This window comes from Cervus canadensis, chromosome 17 (genome assembly GCF_019320065.1).
Source record: "Cervus canadensis isolate Bull #8, Minnesota chromosome 17, ASM1932006v1, whole genome shotgun sequence".
In the NCBI taxonomy this organism is placed as follows: Eukaryota; Metazoa; Chordata; class Mammalia; order Artiodactyla; family Cervidae; genus Cervus; species Cervus canadensis.
The window spans coordinates 7,271,666-7,299,507 of record NC_057402.1 but is presented as its reverse complement, the minus strand read 5'-3'; the positions used below and the strand labels follow the sequence as shown (position 1 = coordinate 7,299,507).

The window sequence follows — 27,842 nt, the reverse complement described above, 5'->3', positions numbered from 1 at the left end:
CACATCGGTGCCAACTTCCTCACGTGCAGAAATGTCATTTTACTTCTCAGGCTCAGGGGGAGCCGGGCTGGGGGAGGGGAGCGTGCCCGGCTCTCCAGGTGATGGGCGGGTTCTAGAGTAGTGTTCTAGAGTGTTCACAGGGCGTTCCCTGGAGGCTGACACGGGAGTTCCTGGGGCTGCTTCAACTAGTCATCGCAGGATCTCAGCCTTCGGGCTGGAGGTCTGGATCAAGGCGTTGGGGGGCCCTGCGGGCCTGGGCTCCAGGCCTCGGCCTCGGCCTCTGGAGCTCACGCATCCTTGGCTTCTGGGTGTAGCCGCATCACCCCAGGCTGTCCCCCTGTCTCTCTTCTCTGTCTTTGGACCCGGGACTCCCCTGGATAACCCAGGGTGAGCTCATTGCTACACCCTTAGACAGAGCCTATTTCCCAGCAAGGTCCTGCCCGCAGATTCCAGGGCGCAGGACGAGACATACCCTTCTGGGGTCAACAAGCCCGCCCCCCACAGATGGCAACAGGGAGCAAGAGGCATGCTGCTCGGCTCCGGGGGAGGCTCAGTTCAGTCCAGTCGCTCAGTTGCGTCTGACTCTTTGCGACCCCACGGACTGTGGCACGCCAGGCCTCCCTGTCCCAGGGGACGAGTGGCCCCCAGACTCAGCGCTCACCTCTCACCTGCTCCGCACCTGCCACCATCTGCGTGGTGGTGCCTGTTACCGTGAGAGCACCCCACGGCTGTACGCTGGCTGCCCAGTTGCTGCAAAACTCTGCTTTAAAAAAATGAATGATGGTAGCTTATCTTTTTCATTAATACCTTTTCTTGGCAGCCTCGTGCCACTTCCTTGGCAGTTTTGGGGAAAGTTCCTGGTGTTTGAAATCCCAGGTCCTCCCAGGCAAACCGCCTCCCAGGACTGTCTGCACCCTAGCCTCTTGGTGTCACTTCCCCTGGGGTTTCACCACGGGGCTTCCCTGGTGGTTCAGACGGTAAAGAATCCGCCTACGATACAGGAGACCTGGGGTCCAATCCCTGGGTTGGGAAGATACCTGGAGCAGAAAATGGCAACTCACTCCAGTGTTCCTGCCTGGAAAATTCCAAGGACAGAGGAGCCTGGAGGGTTACAGTCCATAGGGTGACAGAGAGTCAGACAGGACTGAGCGACTAACACTCATTTTTCGACATTTTATGCCTCAGTTTCAGTCACAGACATAAAGCTCGTGCTCCCAGCGAGGGGGCGCCCCTCTGAACAGCAGGACCTTGTGAGCAGGGTCTCCAGCTCCCCGTAGGTGTCCTGGGGCGGCCGAAACAAACGACCACAAACTGGGGTGACACGTCTTACAACAACAGGAACTGACCCTCTCACAGCTCCCAGGCCCCAAGTCCAAATCAAGGTGTTAGAAGCCTCCAAGAGAGGGTCCTTCCTGCTCCACCAGCCTCCCTGGGCTTGCGGTTACATCACCCCAATCTCTGCGGCTTCTGTCTTTGTGGACCCTCTTTTGTGTCCCTCTGGGGTGCCCCTTCTGTCTCAAGGCCACGTGCCGGGCCCCAGAGTCCGTCTAGAGCCCTGGTGCTGCCCTCCTGTGTCCGCAGTCTCCCTGGCCCAGTTTGGCCCTGTACCAGGGCACGGCTTTCTGTTCTTTCTCCCTGCGGAGCCAGAGCCCACCTCGTTGGCACCAGGGTGATCAGGCTGCCCAGGAGCGGAGGCATCAGACGGAGGCGGGGTGTATACTGGGCCCCGCCAGGTCAGCAGGCTCCATCCTTGGCCCGAGGGGGCTTCATCCGCCCTCAGCCTGGAGTGCGGGGGTGGGTGCACAAGCCTCAGGGGTGGGCCTGGCCTGTCCACTCCATCCCTCCTCCGCCCCTCTGTCCTCTCACAAGACTGGCTCAGAGCACCACCTGGTTTGCACGCGTGTGTGTGTGTGTGTGTGTGTGTGGGCACGCGTGCAGGTCACGTGACCCTGGACTCACACCCCCACCCAGCTCCCAGCAAACGGGCTTCCCAGTGAATTCACAACCACATCACACCCAGGCTGGGAATCTCCTGCTCCTCCGTCTTCTGCTGACGTCACACCACCAATAAACAGCCCTTCTTCCCCAGCGGGATCCATCGGCACCGACCGGTCCACCAGCTCACCACTGAGGCGGGGGGTGTGGGGACAGGAGCCCCTGGCTCAGTGAGGGGCCGCCAGGAGTTTGCCAGGAGGGGTGACCTGGGGGGCCTCCACCCAGGAGTCTCAGAGGTGCCTTCAGGGATGGGGCAGGGCTGCATAAGGTGAGAAGGTGGCTGCGTGGAGGGCCATCACCGCCGGGGAGGGCAGGTTCCCCGAGGAGGGTCGCGGGTCCCAGCCCAGGTTCTCAGCCCTCAGTGGAGGGGCCAAGTGGGGAGCTGATGTGGAAGACATCTGGAAGCCTGTGAAGAATCGAGGCAGGAGTGGGAGGGGGTGGGGGGAGGACTCGGGGCCAGATCCCATACCGGGCGCCTGCCCCGGGAAAGCAAGGCTGACGGGACGGGCGGGGTGGGCCTCAGGGCCGAGAGGCTCAGGAAGGGCCTCTGCACCCCTGCGACCCTCCGCAGCCCCCTCGTGGGCCAGCCGCAGTCGTGGGCAGGGTGCCCGGTGCGTCGAGGGGACAGCCACGGGCCGCGGGCCGGCAGCCTCGCAGCTGTATGTCTTAGCGAGGCCTCATCCCGGCCACGCGCGCCGCCCGCCTCGGGGTCTTCCCCTGGGATTTGGGACTGGCCGCAAGACCTGCCCGCAGCGCTACTGGGGGGTGTTCATCGACATCGGGAGTGTCCCCAGCGGAAGCTGCGCCTGACACCGAGAGGGCGCTCAAAACGCAGAGCGTCGGTCCCGCTTCCTGCGGGCCTTTCCCCCGGCCCTGCGAGGACCCACCCTCCTCGACGGAGGCGCGTCTGTCCTGGCAGCGACCCCTAGAGGGCGCGCGCGGCTGAGCCCCCAGCGCGTCCGGCCTGCGGCCGCCAGGGGGCAGCACCACCCGAGATGGCGACTGCGGGCGCGGCGGCCCCTCTCCGGCCGGACGCTGACCGCGAGAGGTCTTGAGAGGGGAAACCGCGTCGCCGCGCTGGCAGGGCGTGCGGAGCCGGGTCTGAGAAGACGAGAAGCCGAGAGCGGCCCTGCGCCCGGTGACAAGCGCAGGTTGACTGGGACATCAGGCCGGCTCCCGTCCTCGCGCGAATCCGGAGAAACCGCAGGCGCAGGGGGCGGCGGGCCGGGCTGCGAGAGCGGGGGAGAGCCCGCCCGAGCGGCGGAGAGGGCGCAGGGCCGGCGGAGGCCTTGTCCCCGGCCTGCCGGCGCCTCAGATTTGCACGGGACCCCGCAGCGCTACTCCGAGGGCCTGGCCAAGAGCACGGAGAGCTTCCGTGTGGACGGATGTTGGGGCAGCATCATTCCATAAGCAAAACGTGGTCTATGATGAGAGCGACTGTCACTCACTTCTGACACCTGCTACCGTGGCGATGAGCCTCACAACGTGCAAAGTGAGAGGACTGCCGTTTGGTCCAGTGGCGAAGACTCTGAGCTCCCAATGCAAGGGGCCCAGGTTGGATCCTGGGTAGGGGAACTAGATGATGCTGTGATAGTGCTGCCCTCAATATGCCAGCAAATTTGGAAAACTCAGCAGTGGTCACAGGACTGGAAAAGGAGACTTTTCATTCCAATCCCAAAGAAAGGCAATGCCAACGAGTCTTCAAACTATGGCACAATTGCACTCATTTCACATGCTAGCAAGGTTATGCTTAAAATCCTTCAACCTATGCTTCAACAGTTCGTAAACCTAAAACCTCTGGATGTACAAGCAGGATTTAGAAAAGATAGAGGAACCAGAGATCAAATTGGCAACATCCTTTGGATCATAGAAAAAGCAAGGGAACTCCAGAAAAACATCTACTTCTGCTTAACTGACTAAACTAGAGCCTTTGACTGTGTGGATCACAACAAACTGTGGAAAATTCTTCAACAGATGGAAGTACCAGACCACCTTACCTGCCTCCTGAGAAATCTGTATGTAGGTCAAGAAGCAACAGTTAGAACCGGAAATAGAACAACAGACTGGTTCCAAATTAGGAAAGGAGTGTGACAATGCTGTGATTGTCACCCTGCTTATTTAACTTATATGCAGAGGACATCAGGAGAAATGCCGGGCTGGATGAAGTTCAAGCTGGAATCAAGATGCCGGGAGAAATATCAATAGCCTCAGATATGCAGGTGACACCACCCTTAGGGCAGAAAGTGAAGAGGAACTAAAGAGCCTCTTGATGAAAGTGAGAAAGGAGAGTGAAAAAGTCAGCTTAAAACTCAACATTCAGAAAACAAAGATCATGGCATCTGGTCCCATCACTCCATGGCAAGTAGATAGGAAAAAAATGGAAACAGTGACAGACTTTATTTTGGGGGGGCTCCAAAATCACTGTGGACGGTGACTGCAACCATGAAATTAAAAGACGCTTGTTGCTTGGAAGAAAAGCTGTGACAAACCTAGACAACATATTGAAAAGCAGAGATAACACTTTGCCGATTCAGGCCTATAGAGTCAGAACTATTGTTTTTCCAGTGCTCATGTACAGATGTGAGAGTTGGACCATAAAGAAGCGCCAAAGAATTGATGCTTTCAAACTGTGGTGCTGAGGAAGACTCTTGAGAGTCCACTGGACTGCAAGGAGATCAAACGAGTTAATCTTAAAGGAGATCAATTCTGAATATTCATTGGAAGGACTGATGAAGCTGAAGCTGAAGCTCAGATACTTTGGCCATCTGATGAGAAGAGCTGACTCATTGGAAAAGGCCCTGATGCTGGGAAAGATTGAGGGCAGGAGAAGAAGGGGTTGACAGAGGATGAGATGGTTGGCTGGCATCACTGGCTCTATGGTCATGAGTTTGAGCAAGGTCCAGGAGATGGCGAAGCATAAGGAAGCTTGGTGTACTGCAGTCCATGGGGTCGCAAAGAGTCAGACATGACTGAGCAAATAAACAACAATGACAAAGGGGAACTAGATCCCGCACCCACAACTACAGATCCTGTGTACCCAAAACAAAGATGGAAGATCCCACATGCCACAACTTAAATAAATAAAAATAAATTATTAAAAAAATCATGCTAAGTGAGAGGCCAGACTCAAAAGGCCACGGGAAGCATTATGCCATTTCTATGAGAAGTCCAGCAGAGGGCAATTCACAGGGGCAGAAGGAAGATGTGTGGTTCCCTGGGGCTGGGGGTGGGACAATGAGGGATCATAGCTGAAGGGTAGGGGCTCTTTCTGAGGGGATGAAAGTTCCTAACATTGACTGTGGTGAAGTTTGCGTGGATCTGTGAATACACTAAAAACCCTGGCTTGTACACTTTAAAAGGGTGAGTTATCTGGTATGTGATCATATTCCAATAAATCTGTTTAAAAAAAGAGAGACAGACAAACATCAGACCCCCTTTGTCCAGACTGCAGACGCAAGGCCCCTGAAGGGACAGCCCAGGGCCACTACAGCTCAAAGCAGGATGGGCTGAGAGGCCTCGGCCCCAGTGGCCCCCACATGCTCCCCAGTCACAGCGCCGGGCCCCACAGCCCCTGTGACAGAGGTTTCAGGCGCTGGGCAGGCAGGGTGGGCAGCATGGGGGGGCCTGTGGGCTGTGCCCTCAGCCCTGCCATGACCACCTCCCGGCCTTGCTGCAGGGCTGCCGTGAGGAAAGCAGGGTACCTGCTGTTTCTGCTGCTCAGGAGACCATGGCCTTCCTCCGCATGACCACTCCTGGCCCTCCTGGAGAGGACAGCCACCCGGCCCTGCTTGCCCCTCTGCCCTGAGTTTGGGCTCGGGTGGGCATCTTTCTGATAGAAATGTGGTGGCAGAGTAGAAGGGTGTGTGCTCATCTGCTCCTGCAAGAACTCCAAAATTACAACTCCCTGCTGAACAACCAGCAGCAGAATGCTGGATCCCACCAAAAAAAGACACCCATGTCCAAGGGCAAAGGAGAGGCCCCAAAAAGATGACAGGAGGGGCAAAATCACATTTAGAATCAAACCCCATACCCACCAGAGACTCTTGGAGGGCTTGAACAAAACGTGTGCACCAGGACCCAGCGACCCCACAGAGACTGAGCCAGACCCGCCTTTGAGTGTTTGAGTGTCTCCTGGGGAGGTATGGGTCAGCAGTGGCCTGCTGCAGGGGCTCTGGGTGCAACAGACCTGGGTCAAGCAGCGTGTGGCATAAACGCTCTTGGACGAGGTTGTCACTAAACCTACCATAGAGCCACCGAGCAGACGACCCACAAACTGCAGAATAATTATACCAAATAAATTTTTGGACTGTTGAGAAAGTTCTAGGACTCACAACAGATTTCCCAACCTGGGCATCTGGCAAAGGGACTGAGAACTCCCAGGGAATTTTACTTTGGAGGCCAGTGGGATTTAACTACAGAACTTACACAGGACTAGGGAAACAGACGCTTGGAGGGCGCAGACAAAACCTTGTGCACACCAGGGCCCAGGAGAAAGGAGCAGTGACCCCACAAGAGACTGAGCCAGACTTGCCTGTGAGTGTCCAGGAGTCTCCAGCGGAGGCGTGGGTTGGCAGCGGCGGCCGCGGGGTTGGGGGCACTGGTGCGGTAGTGCGTGCGCTGGGCCTTTTGACGGAGGTCACCATTATCTTCATTACCTCCACCATGGTGAAGTCTCAGGTCAAACAACAGGGAGGGAACACAGTCCCGCCCAGCAACAGAAAATTGGATGAAAGATCTGCTGAGCATGGCCCCGCACATCAGAAAAAGACCAAACTACCCCTCAGTCAGTCTCTCCCATCAGGAAGCTCCCATAAGCCTCTTATCCTTATCCACCAGAGGGTAGACAGACTGAAACCCACAATCACAGAAAACTAGCCAATCTGATCACACAGACCACAGTCTTGTCTAATTCAACGAAACTATGAGCCATGCCATGTAGGGCCATCCAAGATGGATGGGTCATGGTGGAGAGTTCTGACAAAACGTGGTCCACTGGAGAAGGGAATGGCAAACCACTTCAGTATTCTTGCCTTGAGAACCCCATGAACAGTATGAGAAGGCATAAAGATAGGACACTGAAAAATGAACTCCCCAGGTTGGTAGGTGCCCAATATGCTACTGGAGATCAGTGAAGAAGTAACTCCAGAAAGAATGAAGAGACGGAGCCAAAGCAACAACAACGCCCAGCTGTGGATGTGACTGGTGATGGAAGCAAGGTCCGATGCTGTAAAGAGCAATATTGCATAAGAACCCGGAATGTTAGGTCCATGAATCAAGGTAAATTGGAAGCGGTCAAACAGGAGATGGCAAGAGTGAACATCGACATTCTAGGAATCAGCAAACTAAAATGGACTGGAATTGGTGAATTTAACTCAGATGACCATTATATCTACTACTGCAAGAATCCCTTAGAAGAAATGGAGTAGCCATCACAGTCAAGGAAAGAGTCTGAAATGCAATACTTGGGTGCAATCTCAAAAATGACAGAATGATCTCTATTTATTTCCAAGGCAAACCATTCAATATCACAGTAATCTAAGTCTATGCCCCAACCAGTAATGCTGAAGAAGCAAAAGTTGAGTGGTTCTATGAAGACCTACAAGACCTTCTAGAATGAACACCAAAAAAAAGCTGTCCTTTTCATTATAGGGGACTGGAATGACAAAGTAGGAAGTCAAGAAACACCTGGAGTAACAGGCAAATTTGGCCTTGGAGTACAAAATGAAGTAGGGCAAAGGTTAATAGAGTTTTGCCAAGACAACGCGCTGGTCATAGCAAACACCATCTTCCAACAACACAAGACAATACTCCACCCATCACCAGATGGTAATACTGAAATCAGATTGATTATATTCTTTGCAGTCAAAGATGGAGAGGCTCTATACAGTCAGCAAAACCAAGACTGGGAGCTGACTTTCAGTTCATGAACTCCTTATTGCCAAATTCAGACTCAAATTGAAGAAAGTAGGGAAAACCATTAGATCATTAAGGTAGGGCCTAAAACAAATCCCTTATGGTTATACAGTGGAAGTGACAAATAGATTGAAGGGATTATATCTGATAGAGTGCCTGAAGAATGATGGATGGAGGTTTATAACATTGTACAGGAAGCAGGGATCAAGACCACCCCCAAGAAAAAGAAATGCAAAAAGGCAAAATGGTTGTCTGAGAAGGCCTTACAAATAGCTGAGAAAAGAAGAGAAGCTAAAGGCAAAGGAGAAAAGGGAAGCTATACTCAGCTGAATGCAGGATTCCAAAGAATAGCAGGGAGAGATAAGAAAGCCTTCCCCAGTGACCAGTGCAAAGAAATAGAGGAAAACAATAGAATGGGAAACACTAGAGATCTCTTCAAGAAAATTAGAGATACCAAGGGAACATTTCATGGAAAGATGGGCACAATACAGGACAGAAATGGTATGGACCTAACAGAAGAAGAAGATATTAAGAAGAGGTGGCAAGAGTACACAGAACTATACAAAAAAGATCTTCATGACCCGGATAGCCACGATGGTTTGATCACTCACCTAGAGTCAGACATCCTGGAATGTGAAGTCAAGTGGGCCTTAGGAAGCATCACTACCAACAAAGCTAGTGGAAGTGCTGGAATTCCAGCTAAGTTATTTCAAATAATAAAAGATGATGCTGTGAAAGTGCTGCACTCAACATGCCAGCAAATTTGGAAAACTCAGCAGTGGCCACAAGACTGGAAAAGGCCAGATTTTATTCCAATCCCAAAGAAAGGCAATGCCAAAGAATGTTCAAACTGCTGACCAATTGCACTTATCTCACATGCTAGCAAACAAAGATCAAAATTCTCCAAGCCAGGCTTCAACAGTACTTGAAAAATAAACCTCGAGTTGTTCAAGTTGGATTTAGAAAAGGCAAATGAACCAGACAGGCTGGATGAAACACAAGGTGGAATCAAGATTGCTGGGAGAAATATCAATAACCTCAGATATGCAGATGACACCACCCTTGGCAGAAAGCAAAGATTTAAAGAGCCTCTTGATGAAAATGAAAGAGGAGAGTGAAAAAGTTGACTTAAAACTCAACATTCAAAAAACTAAGGTCATGTCATATGGTCCCAATATTCATAGCAAATAGATTGTGAAACAATGGAAACAGTGACAGACTTTATTTTCTTGGGCTCCAAAATCACTGCAGATGGTAACTGCAGCCATGAAATTAAAAGACGCTTGCTCCTTGGAAGAAAAGTTATGAACAACCTAGACAGCATATTAAAAAGCAGAGACATTACTTTACCAACAAAGGTCCGTCTAGTCAAGGCTATGGTTTATCCAGTAGTCAGGTATGGATGTGAGAGTTGGACTATAAAGAAAACTGAGCACTGAAGAATTGATGCTTTTGAACTGTGGTGTTGGAGAAGACTCTTGAGAGTCCCTTGGACAGCAAGGAGATCCAACCAGTCCATCCTAAAGGAAATCAACTCTGAATATTCATTGAAAAGACTGATGCTGAAGCTGAAACTCCAATCCTTTGGGCACCTGATGTGAAGAACTGACTCATTGGAAAAGACCCTGATGCTGGGAAATATTGAAGGCTGGAGGAGAAGGGGACAACAGAGGATGAGATGGTTGGATGGCTTCACCGACTCAACGCACATGAGTTTGAGCAAGCTCCAGGAGTTGGTGATGGACAGAGAAGCCTGGCATGCTGCAGTCCATGGGGTTGCAAAGAGTTGGACATGACTGAGTGACTAAACTAAAGTGAACTGCTCTCTGATTGACTATCAAGTTTCAGCCTGTACCAGAATCCCCTGGTGGGCCTGCTGAAACACAGCCAGACCGGGCCCAGCCCCACAATTTCTGAGTCAGCAAATTTGCATTCATAATGACTTCCTTGGAGATGCTGCTGCTGGGGGTACAGGCCCACAGCTTGAGAACCTCTGCCTTAAGCCAAACACCATTGGAATGGCATGTGTTCAATTCTGGCAGGTGAGAGGCGGGCCAGGACTTCAGTTTGCCTCCCGGAGGAAAGGCTCTCTGTTTCCCTATACCACCTGTGAAACTGAATGCAAGATCTGGAGCTACTGCAGCCACTCTGAGTCTCTGTGGGCAAAGCCACCTGAGCAGGAAGCCCACACACAGGGGAAGGCCTTTGTGCCCTCCACCTGCCCATCCCAGTCCTTGACCTTTTAAGGGTTAGTGGCATTTGGCTCCAGTCCACCACAGCTCTCATCCCCAGGGCCTACTCCACATCAGAAGGTGTACTGGCCACACACCCTGAGCAGCCCCCTTCACCTCCTTCAGCTCTCTCACACTGCAACCCCTGCTGTGTCCCTCCAGTGTCATAAGGACATCGTTTTCTTTCCTTTATTATTCAGTTCACTTCAGTTGCTCAGTCATGTCCGACTCTTTGCATCCCCATGGACTACAGCACGCCAGGCTTCCCTGTCCATCACCAACTCCTGGAGCTTGCGCAAACTCATATCCAGTGAGTTGGAGATGCCATCTCATTTATTATTACATCCATGTATACTTATAGAAGTTGCCCTTTTCCTAAACATTTACTTGCCTATATAGACACCCATGAAATCATATAGAATTATTTTGTGTATATACTTTTATCCAGCTTTTTGTTTTGAAAGAATTTCCAATTTACAGAAAAGCAGCAAATAGTACTGTGGAATTAAAGAGAATAAAGTAGGAGGTGGGACTAGCCTGTAGGGGGCGCTCTCTCATCCACTAAACTAATTTAACTGTTAGTTACTCAGTCGAGTCGGACTCTATGCCACCCCATGAACTGTAACCAGCCAGGCTCCTCTGCCCATGGGATTTTCCAGGCAAGAACACTGGAGTAGGCTGCCGTTTCCTTTTCCAGGGGATTTTCCCCACCCAGGTATCGAACCCGGGTGTCCTGCATTGCATCTGAGCCCCCAGGGATGTAGTTCAGTTGTTTAGTCTCTCAGTCGTGTCTGACTCTTTGCAACCCCATGGACTGCAGCATGCCAGGCCTCCCTGTCCCTCACCAACTCCCAGAGCTTGCTCAAACTCGTGTCCATCAAATCAGTGATGCCATCCAACCATCTCATACTCTGTTGTCCTCTTCTCCTCCTGCCTTCAATCTTTCCCAGCATCAGGGTCTTTTCAAATGAGTCAGTTCTTCGAATCAGGTGCCCAAAGTATTGGAGTTTCATCTTCAGCTGTCTGGCTCTAGGTGAGTGATCATACCATCGTGATAATCTGCATTGTGAAGATCTTCTTTGTATAGTTCTATGTATTCTTGCCACCTCTTAATATCTTCTTCTGTTAAGTCCATGCCATTTCTGTCCTTTATTGTGCCCATCTTTGCATGAAATGTTCTAATTTTCTTGAAGAGATCTCTAGTCTTTCCCAATTCTATTGTTTTCCTCTATTTCTTTGCACTGATCACTGAGGAAGGCTTTCTTATCTCTCCTTGCTATTCTTTGGAACTCTGCATTCAAATGGGTATATCTTTCCTTTTCTCCTTTGCTTTTCACTTTTCTTCATTTCACAGCTATTTGTAAGGCTTTCTCAGCCATTTTGCTTTTTTGCATTTCATTTTCCTGGAGATGGTCTTCATCCCTGTCTCTTGTACAGTGTCACGAACCTCCATCCATAGTTCTTCAAGGACTCTATCAGATATAATCCCTTGAATCTATTTGTCACTTCCACTGTATAACCATAAGGGATTTGATTTAGGTTGTACCTGAATGGTCTAGTGATTTTCCCTACTTTCTTCAACTTGAGTCTGAATTTGGCAATAAGGGGTTCATGAGCTGAACCACAGTCAGCTCCCAGTCTTGGTTTTGCTGACTGTATAGAGCCTCTCCATCTTTGTCTGCAAAGAATATAATCAATCTGATTTTGGTATTGACCATCTGGTGATGTCCACGTGTAGAGTCTTCTCTTGTGTTGTTGGAAGAGGGTGTTTGCTATGACAAGTGTGTTCTCCTGGCAAAACTCTATTAGCCTTTGCCCTACTTCACTCTGTACTCCAAGGCCAAATTTGCCTGTTACTCCAGGTGTTTCTTGACTTCCTACTTTGTCATTCCAGTCCCCTATAATGAAAAGGACAGCTTTTTTTGACGTTCGTTCTAGAAGGTCTTGTAGGTCTTCATAGAACCATTCAACTTTTGCTTCTTCAGCATTACTGGTTGAGGCATAGACTTAGATTACTGTGATACTGAATGGTTTGCCTTGGAAACAAATAGAGATCATTCTGTCATTTCAGAGATTGCATCCAAGTACTGCATTTCAGACTCTTGTTGACTATGATGGCTACTCCATTTCTTCTAAGGGATTCTTGCCCACATTTCAGTAGTAGATATAATGGTCATCTGAGTTAAATTCACCAATTCCAGTCCATTTTAGTTCTCTGATTCCTAAAATGTCAATGTTCACTCTTGCCATCTCCTGTTTTGACCACTTCCAATTTACCTTGATTCATGGACCTAACAATCCAGGTTCCTATGCAATACTGCTCTTTACAGCATTGGACCTTGCTTCCATCACCAGTCACATCCACAACTGGGTGGTGTTGTTGCTTTGGCTCCGTCTCTTCATTCTTTCTGGAGTTACTTCTTCACTGATCTCCAGTAGCATATTGGGCACCTACCAACCTGGGGAGTTCATTTTTCAGTGTCCTATCTTTTTGCCTTCTCATACTGTTCATGGGGTTCTCAAGGCAAGAATACTGAAGTGGTTTGCCATTCCCTTCTCCAGTGGACCACGTTTTGTCAGAACTCTCCACCATGACCCATCCATCTTGGGTGGCCTTACATGGCATGGCTCATAGTTTCATTGAATTAGACAAGGCTGTGGTCCATGTGATCAGATTGGTTAGTTTTCTGTGATTGTGGGTTTCAGTCTGTCTACCCTCTGGTGGATAAGGATAAGAGGCTTATGGGAGCTTCCTGATGGGAGAGACTGACTGAGGGGTAGTTTGGTCTTGTTGTGATGTGCAGGGCCATCGGTAAATCAGTAAATCTTTAATCCAATTTTCTGTTGATGGGTGGAGTGGTGTTCCCTCCCTGCTATTTACCTGGGGCCAAACTATGGTGGAGGTAATGAAGATAATGGTGAACGTGAAAGTGAAGTCGCTCAGTCAATCCAACTCTTGGCGACCCCATGGACTATAAGCCTACCAGGCTCCTCTGTCCATGAGATTTTCCAGGCAAGAACACTGAAGTGGGTTGCCATTTCCTTCTCCAGGAGATCTTCCTGACCCAGGGATTGAACCTGTGTCTGCCACATTGTAAGCAGATGCTTTACCGTCTGAGCCACCAGGGAACCTCAAAGATAATGGTGACCTCCTTCAAAAGGTCCCATGCATGTACTGTTACACCCAGTGCCCCCAACACTGCAGCAGACCACCACCGACCCACACCTCTGCTGGAGACGCCCGGACACTCCCAGGCAAGCCTGGGTCGGTCTCTTGTGGTGTTACTTCTCCTTTCTCCTGGGCCCTGGTGCGCTCAAGGTTTGTTTCAGCTCTCTGAGTGTCTCTGTTGGGAATGCGGTTCCATCCTAAACGTGAATTCGCCCCTCCTACCATCTTGCTGGGGCTTCTCCTTTGCCACTGGACATGGGATATCTCCTCAAAGTTGCCCCAGCACCGCACAGCTGCTGCTCCAGGTTTGTAGGAAAGGAATATTTGAAAAAAAGTAACTTTATATGTGGTCAAGATGTCTAAAATTGAATTGCTATTACAAGGGTTTTTAAAATGAGCTTTCAAATCAGTAAAACTTATGTAAAACTAAAACAAGTTTCATATGCTAAAAGGGCTAGGTTTTCTTGAATTGTTGTCTACTTCTCATAAGAAAGTGTGAAAGGTTTTTCCTTACCTTTTAATCATCTGCTTAGAAAACCAAAATTGTGCTTTACCCAAATTATTTCCTGTGCTTCAGGTTGTCTTAATCAGATCTTTGATTACTTAAGAAAATGAAATCATCTTGGTATTAAAAGAGATATATTTTTCTTATAACGATGTCACTCACTCACTCAGTTGTGTCCAACACTGTGTGACCCCATGGAATGTAGCCCACCAGGCTGCTCTGTCCATGGAATTTTTTCAGGTAAGAATACTAGATTGGGTTGACATTTCCTGCTCCAGGGGACCTTCCAGACCCAGAGATCAAATCCATATCTCCTGCATCTTCTGCATTGACAGGTGGATTCCTTACCCCTGAGCCATATGGGAAGCCCTGTGTCTGTTTGAGTGTGTTAGTTGCTCAGCCATGTCCAACTCTTTTTCAACTACATAGACTGTAGCTTGCCAGGCTCCTCTGTCCATGGAATTCTCCAGGTAAGAATACTAGAGTGGGTAACCATTCCCTTCTCCAGTGGATCTTCCTGACCCAGAGATCAAACCCAGGTCTCCTGCATTACAGACAGATTCTTTACCATCTGAGCCATCAGGGAAGCCCTAACTTTTTGTATTTGGCTTAGAAATCGTTTATCATTACTTTGGTCAAGTAGATAATTAATAATCATTTCTTAGTAGTCCGTGGTCCAGTTTAAGCAAATGTCCAAAGCCTTTTGACAAACTTTCCAAAAGCTCGGTTCTAAATGAAGGCTTTCTCACCTTGAACTAACTCCAGGCTCTTCCAGGAGGTCTTTGAAAAGCTCAAAGGATTTGTCACCTGGTAAAATATTAAACTAATCAGGCGTTTGTTGTTCAGTCCCTCAGTTCAGTTTCAGTTCAGTCACTCAGTCGTGTCTGACTCTTTGCAACTCCATGGACTGCAGCATGCCAGTCCTCCCTCTCCATCACCAACTCCCAGAGCTCGCTCAAACTCGTGTCCATCAAATTGGTGATGTCATCCAACCATCTCATCCTCAGTCGTCCCCTTCTCGTCCTGCCTTCCATTTTTCCCAGCATCAGGGTCTTTTCAAATGAGTCAGTTCTTCTCATCAGGTGCCCAAAGGATTGGAGTTTCAGCTTCAGCATCCATCCTTCCAATGAATATTCAGGACTGACTTCACTTAGGATGGACTGGTTGGATCTCCTTGCAATCCAAGGGACTTTCAAGAGTCTTCTCCAACACCATAGTTTAAAAGCATCAATTCTTCGGTGCTCAGCTTTCTTTATGGTAAAGCTCTCACATCCATACATGACTACTGGATAAACCATAGCCTTGACTAGATGGACCTTTGTTGGCAAAGTAATGTCTCTGCTTTTTAATATGCTGTCTAGGTTGTTCACAACTTCTATTCCAAGGACCAAGTGTCTTTTAATTTCATGGCTGCAGTTACCATCTGCAGTGATTTTGGAGCCCAAGAAAATAAAGTCTGTCATTGTTTCCATTGTTTCACCATCTACTTGCCATGAAGTAATGGGACCAGATGCCATGACTTAGTTTTCTGAATATTGAGCTTTAAGCCAACTTTTTCACTCTCCTCTTTTACTTTCATTAAGAGGCTCTTCAGTTCTTCTTCGCTTCTGCCATAAGGGTGGTGTCATCTGCATATCTGAGGTTATTGATATTTCTTCCGGCAATCTTGATTCCACCTTGTGCTTCATCCAGCCCAGCGTTTTGCATGATGTACTCTGCATGTAAGTTAAATAAGCAGGGTGACAATATACAGCCTTGACGTACTCCATTCCCAATTTGGAACCAGTCTGTTGTTTCATATCCGGTTCTAACTGTTGCTTCTTGACCTGCATATAGATTTCTCAGTGTCTATGCTGAGAGCTTTGTACTTTCCTCCTCTTTAATAAATCCTATTCGTTTGCTACAGTGAATGTTTCATGTTCATGGATTCCGTTCTTTGGCTCCGTGAACAAGAACTTGGATTCCCGTCTCATCTTTGTTAAGCAAGTTTTCTTGGTTTTGTGGTTAAGCAAACCTGCTTTCTTGAATAATCATTAAGTTACAGGAGTATTCCATATTCTTGGTGACTCATAAGCTTGCAATGCACGTCAGAATGAGGATGGGATCTTAGTTTTCCCACTAGGAACTGAACTGTCACCCCCTACTGTGGAAGCCAGGAGTCTTAACTACTGGACCACTAGGGAAGCCCCCATCCTTTGAACATGGTGAAAAGAGTTCCTTCCTCATTATCTTGTGCATGACTGGTATTATTTCTCACATTTGAGTGTTTTCCATAGATTCCAGTTCTCCTTAATTTTCTGGAATACTACAATTGCTGTTTTTAAATAGCTCGATAACAGCAATTCCTGGGTTCACCCATAAGTCTATTTCTATTATCTGTTGTTTTGGGTTTTTTTTTTTTTTTTTTTTTTTTTTTTTTTGCCATTTTTGGTCTCGTGTCCTGGTATAGCTGTTAATTTTTTATTTTATGCTGAACATTTTGCTTGAGTAAGACTGAAGTCTCTGGAAGATATCACCTTCCTTACAGCATTCTGGATCTTTGTCAATCTGAGAGAGTAAATTGGCATCAAGCGAGTGTAGATTGAATTTGCATTGCTTTCCCTCCGAGGCTGAGCATTGTCTATCAGGCTGTGGTTCAGTCGCTCAGTATTCTGACTCTTAGCACGCTAGTCTTCCCCGTCCTTCACTATCTACCGGCGTTTGCTCAGACTCATGTCCATTGAGCTGGTGATGCCCTATCTCATCCTCTGGTTAAGGGAATCTTATTTTCTTTGCCCTGAACCCACTTTCTGTCAGTCTGTTCATCTCTGTTCCAGCTGTAGGATAATCTGCATATTAAGGAATTTAATCTTTGGTGCAGCAAACTTTCCCCTAGTTTTCCTCGTTTGACGTGCACACGTATGACCTTTGGAGTCACTGCAGTGACCTAACTGGACTTTCTATTCCCCAAACCTATAACCAGTTGCGAGTCTCCCGAGGCCGTCTCCTGCCTCCCTTGGAAGGAAGCCCCAGTCCCTGCACCCGGCCCACATCGACCCAGATCCACTCACGCCCCGGACGCTCTCCCCTCTATTCCCTTCCCTCCTCCTCAGGCGGCCATAGCCCTCGAGGCCTGTGTGGGCAGAGCCCCCATCCAACGTGAGCTCGCGCTACCCGTGAGGTGGGCGCCCCAGCGTCTACCCCTGGGCACTCTTCACGGGACACGGGAGAATGAAGGCTTCTCACTGCGTCACCACCGAGCCCCCGGCTTGCACTCGAAAAACGCTCCTTGACTGAATGGACTGAGGCTTTTGTACCCTATCCAGGTCCTTCCCACTAAAAAGTTAGCTTTTAAAAGAAGGCCCCCCACCCCATCCTCTCGCGCCCCGCCCCTCGGGAGACAGCGCAGGCGCACTGGGGCCGCGCGCGGAAACCTGGGAGCCGCCCGGGGCTGGGCGGCCTGGGGCGCGGGCCCAACGGCCAACGCGGCCGCGCGGGAACTCGCGCGCCAGGCCCCGCCCGCGGTTTGAACCTGAGGCCCCGCCCCCGCCCCCGGCCAATCAGCGGGCGGGGCGGCCGGCTCCACGGCGACCCTTTGTGGGCGCTGCGCGGCCCCGCCCCTGGCCCCGCCCCTCCCGGCAGCTCCTCCCTCGGCGGCGGCGCGGGTTGCGCGGGCGGCGCAGACGCTGGCGGACAGGTAAGCGTTCCGGCGTTTCCCGGGCCTTTGTGCGGCTGCTGGGCCTCGGCGCACTCGGTCGCAGGCGGGGACCCTAAACGCTTGGAGGGGTCCTTGGAGGGCTGTCCCGGACGGGAGACCCGGGAGGCTGAGGGTGACCGGGGGGTGCCCGAGGCGTCGGGCTCGGGGGGAACCTGGGGGCCGGAGGCCCGTCGGAGAAGGGGCGTGGCCGTGGAGACCGACGTCCCCCGCCGGTTCTGTCGACGAGTGACCGGCCTCCTGGGGCTCCCTTGCTGCTGCCGCGGCCTGAACTTGGGCTGTCCCGCTCCATTTCATTCCACAGGAACGTCCCCTTAGCTTTAACTTAACTGGGGAGTCTTTTAAGAAGGAGAAACCCCTGACGTGGTTTCTCCACGTCCCCGGGCTCTCCGCGGGGAATCCCCCACGCTGTCTTCTTGCCTTGGACTTGGAAGAGGTCAGTGCAGGCCCTCATCCCCCCAGCACCCACAGTGACCCTCCAGGAAGACCTGTAGGGACCCTGACCCTGTTTGTAGCCCTGACCACAGTGCCCCGAAGCCGCTGCCCCTCTGTCACTCATCTGTCCATCCTTCTGTTCTTCCACCCACCTATCCATTCATCCTTTTATCTCCCCACCCATCCGTTTCTAGGTTTCCTTCCTAATCTGCATTTCTTTTAGAGCCAGCAGTGGGTGATAGGTGTTCGCAATGGAATGCTTAGATTTCATCATAGATCTTTTTAGCAGGACGCGGGTTTTGCAATACTGTCCTGCCTTCCAGAAATGGCCCAGGCCGAGGCTCCTTTTTCTGGAACCCCCGAAGTCAGGGCTGCCTCCCTGTAGTGGGCTGCGTGCCTGTGAGTGTTCAGTTTGAGTTCCTTTCCTTTGTGTCTCAGCTTTAATTGCTTTGAAAAGGAACCCTGAGGATGTTTTGCAGTGGTTTCCCTCCGCTGTACAGCAGAAGACCCAGCTTCTCTAAGAGGTGGTCAGGGGAGTGATGCCAGCCTTGGGTGGCCTGAAGCCACACTCGTCTGCTTCCCCGCAGCCTGGCCTCAGCTGCCCTGTCCAGCGGACACTGACGTCAGGGAGGGGAGCAGGGCGTGGGGGGAGGGCTCCCAGACCTTGTGTCCACTGGGTTGCCTGAGCTGCCCCATCCTGCCTTGGTCGCCGGACTAGGAAAAGTACCAGACTCGCTTCCAGAGGCAAGCCCGCCCTACGATTTCAAAAGCTGATTGTCCCCAAAGCAGGATGACCAGGAAGAGCATCCGCCAGGTAACTGCTGGGAGAGGCTGTGGTCCAAATAGCAGGTTTCCCTCTGCTGGAAACTCACCCTGTTTCCTCTTCAGGGGCCCTGTGTGGCTGGCACAGGACAACCTCACAGAGTTAACCGTTCTGTTGAAAAGAGCCAGGAAAGATACTGTCCTCTTACAAAGTTAAATATTGTATGAACTTCCTACATACAGTTGCTCTTTATTTTCAAGTTCCACCATGTTTTATAATTAAAATTGAAATTCAGAATGAAAAAAACAGTTACGACTTTCTTTTGAGAGAGAGAGAAGACGGCAGCTTTTATCTTGGGAAAAGGCTGGAAGTTTCCCTCAAGCTTGCTATTAGAACATATTCAGAGGCAGAGAAAGCTTGTGTATTTTATTCCAAGTAACGAAAGTTACTTGAGGGAGTTCCCTGGCAGTCAGGTGGTTAAGACTCCATGCTTTCACTGCCAGGGGCCCGGGTTCGAGCCCTGGTGGGGAACTAAGATCCCACAGGTCCCCTGATGCTGCCCCCCCTCAAAAAAAGATACTTGCAATTGACTTTTTAGTGCTAGCTTATGAAAACTCCAGAGAGGCAGTAGTGGAGGGTGACCCTACCACACCAGCTCAGAGGCAGCACTCTTAAGACTTTGTCTCGCCTGCTGCATCTTTGGTGAGTATTTCAAAGCCAGTCTGATATTGAGACAGCACTGGGACTGTTGATGTTGATTTCCCGTAAATACCTGAGGCTCACAGGGGTGAGTGCTCGCCCAGGGCTGAGGGCCATGGTGACCGTCTCTTCCTGGCCCTCCTCCTCTGAGTCAGCGGTCTGCATCTCCCACCGGCTCTCGGTGGGGGCCACAGTGTGAGCTGCTAAGGCACAGGGACCTACCTGGCTGTGCCTGGCAGGGTGCCCCAGCGGGTGGGCGTGGCACCCCCTGGCCCCACTGCCACCCGGAACTCGAGGCCTGTTCCTCCCTCTCGTTTTCCTCTGGTGGAGCGCTGGTCCGGAGGAGGCCTGAGGGCCGTGCTGTATAGTGGGGATGGGGGTGCCTCTGGCAGGTGGCTGCCCGGGGAGGTTGGGGGGTTTTGGGTGGGTGGCACATGAGGACTGGGGCCTCGGGGTTTAACCAGCTCCGTGGCGAGACCTTCCCACCGATTGCAGAGGTGGGTAATGCCCCACATATTTTTGCTCAGCACTCACCGGTGAGTCAGGCTCTGCAGTTAGGACAGCCTGGGAGGCTGGGGCCTTGTGTCCCCCTGTGTTAGGAGTTCAGCGCCCTCCGACCACAGTCTGGGCTGAGCAGGGGCTCCGCTAGGCAGGCTGGGGGTCTGCGTCCCCTCCTCTGCCCCGGCATCTGTCAGGGTCCCTCAGGACCGTCCTCTGTTCAGACTTGATCCCAAACACAGATGTCTGAGGAGGGGACCCTCGCAGGCCACCTTCTGGGGTCACCCTGACCCCACCCTCTGACACAGCCTCAGGGATAGGGCACTGTCCAAGGGCTGCTTCCTTCCGTAGTAGTCTGCCAACATCTTCCTGGGTAGAGCGTAACACAAATTAACAGTTGCTTAGGCTTTGGAGTGTTTGAAAGGAGTAATTTAGGCCAGCTCTGTCCTGGCACGCCCATCGGGGTGCACAGAGGCAGTAGCTGGTGGTTTAGGTTTATCCTGGTAGCCGCCGCATCACCTTGTTTACTGACGCACTTTTGTTTCTGATGAAGGTGTAATTAGTGCAGTCACACAGATGTTAGCTGTGCAGTTCAGTGAATTCCGACAAATGCCTCCTCTCTGACCCGTGCTCCTGAAGGGGCTGTGCTCCTGAAGGGGCTGTGTTCCCGCCAGCCCAGGGAGTTCCTGCCACTCCCAACTCCTCAGTGGCAACAGCTTGGGTTCCCTCTCCTCTTCTGCAAGTTCATGCGCACCGAGAGCACAGTTCCTGTGTCTCTGTCCTTGCCTTGCTCCTCAGCGGGTGTTTCAGTCCACCGAGGAATATCCTTGCATCTGTCTGTGGAGTTTTCTTACTGCATAGTACGCTGTCCTTGGGTACAGCACACCTCACCCAGTCACTAGCTCACTTGGAACTTTACGGGACATTCCATCCGCTGGCGGGGCGGGGGGTTGGGGAGGAGTGTTCTGGCTGCTGCAGGGACCGTCGGTGAGGCATGGGTGACTCAGCAGCCGCTGTGACGGCAGCACGGGGGAGATGTGGAGGGGGCAGGGGCTCTCCTTCCTTGGGGGCAGCTTGGCAGGATCCCAGCTGCTGCTCCCGCGATGCGCCAAGTCAGTGCTGGAGCTGGTGGCGCCTCATCTGCCCCCCGGAAGGCCGAGGACATGAACCCTGGAGAGACCAGCAGGACCATCGGGGTGTTCTATGTTGTGACAAACACTTGGCTGTCAGAAGTGGCGGTAAAGTGCCGAGTAGCTGGGAAGGAGTGATGAGCGTGGAACGGAGGGCATGCCGAGAGGCAGATGCGCCCAGGAGAACGTGCCCTGGAAACTCCAGGAAGACGGCCTGACAACTGGTTGCCAAGCATCTTTGCCCTGTGCTTTGGCTTCTCCCCCATCACCCCCAGGGGCCACGGACGAGAACTGGGCCCCATGCAATGAGCGCAGTGCTGTCTTCCGAGCCGCTGTGGGGCTGCCCCCAGCACACCGGGCTGGGGCAGGGGTGAGGGCAGCAGCGGTGTGGGGGTGCTTCCGGGGGGGCGGGGCTGGGGGCCGGATGACTGGCCAGCGTGCTGGCCATGGGCACGTCCTGTGCAGCTTTCTCCAGCTGGTCCTCTGTAGGGAGTGAGACTGAAAACCAGGAAGCCTGGGCTACTGACGGAGCCTGGGCTGGGGAGGGCGGCGGTCGTCGGGCGTCCTGGGCAGTCTGACAGAAACCTACTGTCCGCCCGTCGGGTGGTGGGAGCGGGCTGTGTCCCGGGCTGCTTCCCGTGGCGGCGGCTGAGTGTCCTCGCTGTGTGTTCGGTCTCGGCGGACAGCGGGAAGGCTGCCCTCTGGCCTCTCCTGCTGGTGCTGCCCCCATGCTGAGGGCACCGAGCTGTTGCCTCCCTGAATTTAGTGCCTGGAGTGGGGGGCTCCCCCGGGTCATGAATTCAAGGGCTGGCCATTCTGAGGACCCCTTGAGGAAAGGGAGGTGGTATCTGAGGTGCCCTGTGAAGCCTCCTGGCTGTGGTCTCGGACCCATCTCTGCTGGCCCAAGTGGCTGCTGACCTGCCCTAGACCTGAGCTGCAAGGGGCCTGTAGGAGGGTGGCCCGACTTCCTCTGTTGCTGAAGTTGAGCTTAATTGTGTTATCTGAGGGAGTTTTGTTTAGGCTCTAAATTATCTTTCTTTTTCTGTCCAGGCTGTGCAGCTTGCAGGAGGTTAGTTCCCCAGCCAGGGATGGGACCTGGGCCCTCAGCAGTGAGAGCTGAGAGTTCTAAGCCCTGGACACACACCGGGAAATCCCCGGGGACCTAGGTTAAGTCAGTGGTCGTGCAGAGTCAGGATTTGAGATTAGCTGGAAAGACGCTCGAGGTGATTCGTTACCACAGAGAGAGGAACCCTTGAAGCTCGAGTGTTTTTCCCGAACACAGGATGACTCGTTCAGTTCAGTCGCTCAGTCGTGTCCGACTCTTTGAGACCCCATGAACTGTAGCACTCCAGGCCTCCCTGTCCATCACCAACTACCGGAGTCTACCCAAACCCATGTCCATTGAGTCGGTGAAGCCATCTAACCATCTCATCCTCTGTTGTCCCCTTCTCCTCCTGCCCTCAATCTTTCCCAGCATCAGGGTCTTTTCAAATGAGTCAGCTCTTCACATCAGGTGGCCAAAGTATTGGAGTTTCAGCTTCAACATCAGTCCTTCCAATGAACACCCAGGACTGATGTGCTTTAGGATGGACTGGTTGGATCTCCTTGCAATCTAAGGGACTCTCAAGAGTCTTCTCCGACACCACAGTTCAAAAGCATCAATTCTTCGGCGTTCAGCTTTCTTTATAGTCCAGCTCTGACATCCATACATGACCACTGGAAAAACCATAGCTGACTAGACGGACCTTTGTGGACAGAGTAATGTCTCTGCTTTTTAATATGCTGTCTAGGTTAGTCATAACTTTTCCTTCCAAGGAGTAAGCGTCTTTTAGTTTCATGGCTGCAATCACAATCTGCAGTGATTTTAGAGCCCCCAAAATAAAGTCAGCCACTGTTTCCCCATCTGTTTGCCGTGAAGTGATAGGACCGGATATCGTGTGACATAATTTATATTAACTCTCAGTATGCTTAGAAATCTTAAGCCCGTGACTTTTACACAAGTAACTGGGGAAGAAAGACTGTAAAAGTTGAATTTGTAGCCAAGACAAAACACTTGAATCCTTTATCACTGGAAGTCACTGAGATACTTTTCCTGGGTTCTGGTGGTGAGCCGAAGCTGTTGATGAGCGGGCCTGTGCAGGCTGCCGTGATGGGCTTGGCTTCCGGATCGTCCCGATGAGTTAGACCTGTTTGCTGTTCTGGGGAAGCATCTTGTGAGGGATGTGCCGTGGTCACTTCGTTTTTGTAGGGTTTTTTGGCTGTGCTGGGTCTCTGTTGCAGCAGTCGGGATCTTTGATCTTCCTTGTGGCATGTGAGATCTAGTCAAGGCATGCAGGATCTAGTTCCCTGACTGGGGATCAAACTTGAGCCCCCTGCACGCGGAGCTCAGGGTCCCAGCCACTGGGCCACAGGGAGGTCCTGGGCGCTTAGTTTTTGCCCTTTCTGTTTTGGAGTGGTTGCAGGTCCACAGGAAGTTGTAGAGAAGTGTCCTGGAGGGGCCTCCTTGCCTCCCTGCCTCCTGGTGTCTGCGTCCGCTTGCGCTGCCTAGCCCGGCAGCCCCTGCAGGAAACTGGCCTCTGAGCAGCCTCGGCGCTGGTGGGGTCGTGTGTGCGTGTGTCTGAGTGTCGTGTGCCCACGTGTGGTTCTGAGCAGTCGGGGCTCATGCAGCACCTCCGAGGTCCCTATGTGAGCTGTCCTGGCCCCAGGGAGCCCCCTCTGAGTGGTAGGATCCTTATGGAGGGGGCCGGCCCTGGGCCACCTGAGATGAGCTTTCTTGTGCCACGTGACCCCCTCGAGGCCCATCCGAGTCCCCACCGCTGGGCGGTCCTCCTCTGCGTGGTGGCATCTGAGCGGTCGCGCCCGCTCCCTGAAGGGCTTGCTCCCCAGCTTGGGGTTGTCGTGAGTGGAGTTGCTGTGAACATTCTTGTGTGTGTTTTCACATGAACGTTGGCTTTCATTTCTCCGGGATAAGTACCCAAGAAGTCACGTACTTTTAAAAAAGTTCTTTAAATGTTAAATGCAGAGGAGGTGAGAGCTGTGATACTGAAAGGAGACTCGGAGGACAGGGGACCTTTGTGCTTAAGGTGGGGCTGATGGTAAGGGCCGCCTTAACTCTGAATGGATAACTCAGGTGGATTTCTTGAAATAAAAATGTTGAGATACTTTATGAACTTGAGAGAGGGTTTGTACATTACAGCTTCACTTTGTTCCTGGAAGGAGGGACCCTACAGGGGGCTTGTGGGGAAACATGGGCCCTGGCTGCTTTCTGCTCCAGCTTTAACGTCCCCTGGGGTCTCCTAACTTAGAGCCTTTTCAGAAGGGCAGCTTCCTTGTTTTTCTGCCTCTGAGAGCAGAGGTGCAGCAGGTTGGCTGTGTCCGGTCAGCCTCGGTCCAGGTGAGGCCCAAGAACCAGCATTTTCATCCAGTGGTGCGCTGTGGTGTCCACTCAGAGCCATAGACTGCTCCAGCCCCTGGTGGACCCCGCCCCAGCCCTGGAAGGACCTGGGCCTTCCAGATGCTGAGGACGGAAGGAGGAGCGGGTGCAGCGCAGTGCGTCTGCTCCGTCCACGCCCTACCCCCGACCCCGCTGATACGCGTTACCCCCGAGGTCCGAGCCAAGCTGCGGCAGAATCGGCGGGAACCCTGCAACGGGCTCAGCAGCGTCTCTCGTCTCCACAGGGCAAGATGTTCGCCCGCGGGCTGAAGAGGAAGCGCTCGGAGGAGGAGGCGCCCGCCGACCGCCTGCAGCGCCAGTCGCTCCTGGACATGTCACTGGTCAAGCTGCAGCTGTGCCACACGCTGGCGGAGCCCAGCCTGTGCCGCTCTGTCCTCATCGCCAACACGGTCAGGCAGATCCAGGAGGAGATGACCCAGGACGGGAGCTGGCGCCTGCCCGGGCCCCAGGCCCCGGGGCGGGCGCCGCGTGACCGCCTGGTGTCCACGGAGCTCCTGTGCCGCTCGCCTCGGGCGGGGCCGCCCTCGGCCCCCGGCCCCGCAGACCTGGTCTCTGCGCTGCAGGCGGCCCCGGCTCCCGGAGTTGTGCCAGGAGGCCCCTGGGACAGGGCCGGCCCCGGAGAAAGCCGAGGGGGCTTCCCCAGGTCTCTTGATCAGGTGTTTGAGACGCTGGAGAACCACGGCCCTGGCGCCGTGGAGGAGCTGTTTTCCGACGTGGACGCCTCCTACTACGACCTGGACGCCGTGCTGACGGGCATGGTGGGCGGCGCCAAGTCGGGCCCGGAGGGGCTGGAGTCCTTCGCCTCCGCGGCCGCCCCACCCCCTGGCGCTGGCTGCAAGGTGGACCTGGGCGAGCTGGACCACGTGGTGGAGATCCTGGTGGAGACCTGAGCGGCGGCGGAGCGGTGCGTCTGTGAGACTCACGGAAACAGCCGGCGTTCGAGGCTGTGGGTGCCGGGGGCCCGCCTCTGTGATCGGGAGAGCCCCCGGAGCAGCGTCCGGCGGCCCCGCCCTCCCAGGGCGGGCGGCTTTCCCGCGGGCGGTCGTGCCGCCCTGGGCCCTGACCGGTGCCCTGAGACAGCCCCGCCAGAGGATGCCAGCCGCATCCGGCCTCATCCAACTTCAGATGGGTGAATTTTCTAAAATTAAGTTTTATATGTTTGAGGCAATATTTTGTCTTAAGATACATTTTTTAACTTTTTATACTTTGATCACTAGATTTTTTTAGCTATTTTCTTAAAAGTATATTTTTTCTATAAACATGGTCTGCTGCTACATTAGAAACTTAGAGCCTAAACAGTTGCAGTCGGTGTATTTCATTTTTTTAAGGTTTAAAGAACACTGTTCTTTTTACAAGGAGCATCACTGCCTTGAGTCTGCAGTGTCCACGCATCGTGATTTCCACTCTGGACTTGGGTGTGAGCCTTGCCCATAGGCCCTGCTGCGGTCCGAGCGAGGTCCGGGTCAGAGGCCTTGCACGTGATGCCTTTACCAGATCTGCTGCATAACCATGTGTCTGTTGGACTGCAGTGTGGGTTCTGAAGGGTTTATTCACCAGATCTGCCTCGTGACCACGAGTCTGTTGGACTGCGGTGTGGGTTCTGAAGGGTTTTATTTATGCCTGTTTATGTGTAAGTGTCTTCGGGGCTGAAAATCAGGTGCGCTCTGCCTGGAGACCACTTGTACCCGAGGTCTCGGGTGGTGCCTCCAAGGGTCTGCGTCTAGGGACCCCTCCTGCACAGGTTTCCCAGCACAGCCAAGCTTCCTCCTACAGTTGCTGTCCTCCAACACCCCTGCCTGGCCGGCTGCTGGACCCCCACGCACTGGGCCCACGCACACAGAGGCTGCTCTGAGCCGCTGTGTTTGGGGAGGGCGTCTGTGCACCACTGCGTTGGAGGGTGTTCGCATATGCTCCTTTAAACCGGTGCTGGGACAGAATCTTAATCTTGAACTTAAGTCTAGGACTGAAGGAGTCCTGGGCATGTCATTACCGTGGCTCCTCCGTCTTGAGGGTCGTTGACGGTGGGCTGGGCTGTGTGTCCTGTGCCCGGGCATCCAGACCGCCCACAGCGTTTAGATCTTTATCACTGGTTTACAAGTGAGTCTGCTCACTCCCCACTCCACCCCACGTTTCCCACTTCTCGTGCTTTTTCTTCCTCCTCCAGCCCTTACCCAAGAAGACTTGTTTGCTTAGTATCAGCGATTACACCTCATTTTATTAAAGAGTTATCTAACGGAGTGGAGTGTGTTGTCAGTTACCTGTCAGACGGCATCCTGCGGTGGACTCCTGCCTCGCTCAGCCCGAGCGGGGCCTGTGGGGCGGGCGTGGCGTCACGTGGGTGTGGTGGCCCCGGCTTCTGTGGCCGGCGGCAGGTGGGGACAGCCCTCGGGGGTTGAGGTCGGGAAGCTGCGGGTGAGACGCGGGCTGTGGCTCTCGACGTCCGAGGGCTGCTCCCTCCAGATTTTGAAGGTACTCCCTTGTGGAAAGTAGCTGACGTGGATGTTTGTAAGCACATCTGACGCGGTACTTTGTGTCCTGGTGGCGGTTCTGTCTTCGGAACACGCGCTCCGTGTCAGGGCGGCTGCAGTGTTTGTCCTGCAGCCTCTGCGGTGACTTGGGCTTTGGCTCTAGGGTCCCTGTCTGTGGATGCGGCTGAGCCCCCAGTCTCCTTTCTGCACCTGCCAGCGGCCCACTCACATTTCGGGAGCCTGCTCAGGGTGCTGATGGCCCAGTGGTCCTGGGTAGGCTGAGATGGGGCCCGCCTGGATACCGATTCCCCTGGAAGTGTCAGGTTCCCCAGGGAGGAACAGTGGTTAGTTGCTGGTGATGGATTTGAATGGAGGTGCAGGACTAGCGATGGGGAGCATGAAGCTTTAAGTTCCTGTGTGCACCTGTTCATAAACTCTGCAAAAAAGGTGTGTTGGCTGCAATCCTAAGGCTTTTGCCTTCACCCCACCACCTCATGACCCTCTCCCCGAGGCCAGGCTGGTTCTGGGCTCCAGATAAGGAAGCTGGGTTTTCAGGGGGAGATGCTCAGTGCGTGTTTGCAGCTGTGGAGAGGGGAGATTCCCGAGGGGCCCAGCCCTGAGGGCGGTTCACACCAATGGCTAGTCTTTAACATTGAAAGAAACTTCTGAACCGTCCATAGGAAGCATACACTGGGTTATCTTTAAGGACAGTGAGTGATAGGAGACTATCATCACATGAGAAGGTGACTCAAAAGTTCACAGGGAACGCAGGGTAAAGTGTTGAGGTGTGTCAGGCAGTGATTAATCTCAGTTCCTTTCCTTGCATTTGTGAATTTCGAGGCACGCACAGATTTCCTTGCCTCCCCCAGGTTTTGACGCTGTGTTTTC

General features: G+C 52.6%; 1 protein-coding gene across 1 annotated transcript; it reads left to right on the top strand.

Moving 5' to 3' along the window:
- Positions 1 to 3,466: 3,466 nt before the first annotated feature.
- CDCA4 (cell division cycle associated 4) lies at positions 3,467 to 26,723 on the top strand. The gene is made up of 4 exons (XM_043434617.1): positions 3,467 to 3,487; positions 16,906 to 16,968; positions 17,193 to 17,489; positions 24,711 to 26,723. The coding sequence occupies exons 1-4, from the start codon at positions 3,467 to 3,469 to the stop codon at positions 25,374 to 25,376; spliced, it is 1,047 nt and encodes a 348-aa protein (XP_043290552.1). The 3' UTR covers positions 25,377 to 26,723.
- The last annotated feature ends 1,119 nt before the right edge of the window (positions 26,724 to 27,842 follow it).

Coding starts and splice junctions, on each gene's coding strand:
- CDCA4 (XM_043434617.1), top strand. CDS start 3,467: ATGAGCCTCACAACGTGCAAA. Junction 3,488..16,905: donor TGAGCCTCACAACGTGCAAA/GTGAGAGGACTG, acceptor CCTCCTCCTCAG/GCGGCCATAGCCCTCGAGGC. Junction 16,969..17,192: donor AACGTGAGCTCGCGCTACCC/GTGAGGTGGGCG, acceptor GCCCCTCGGGAG/ACAGCGCAGGCGCACTGGGG.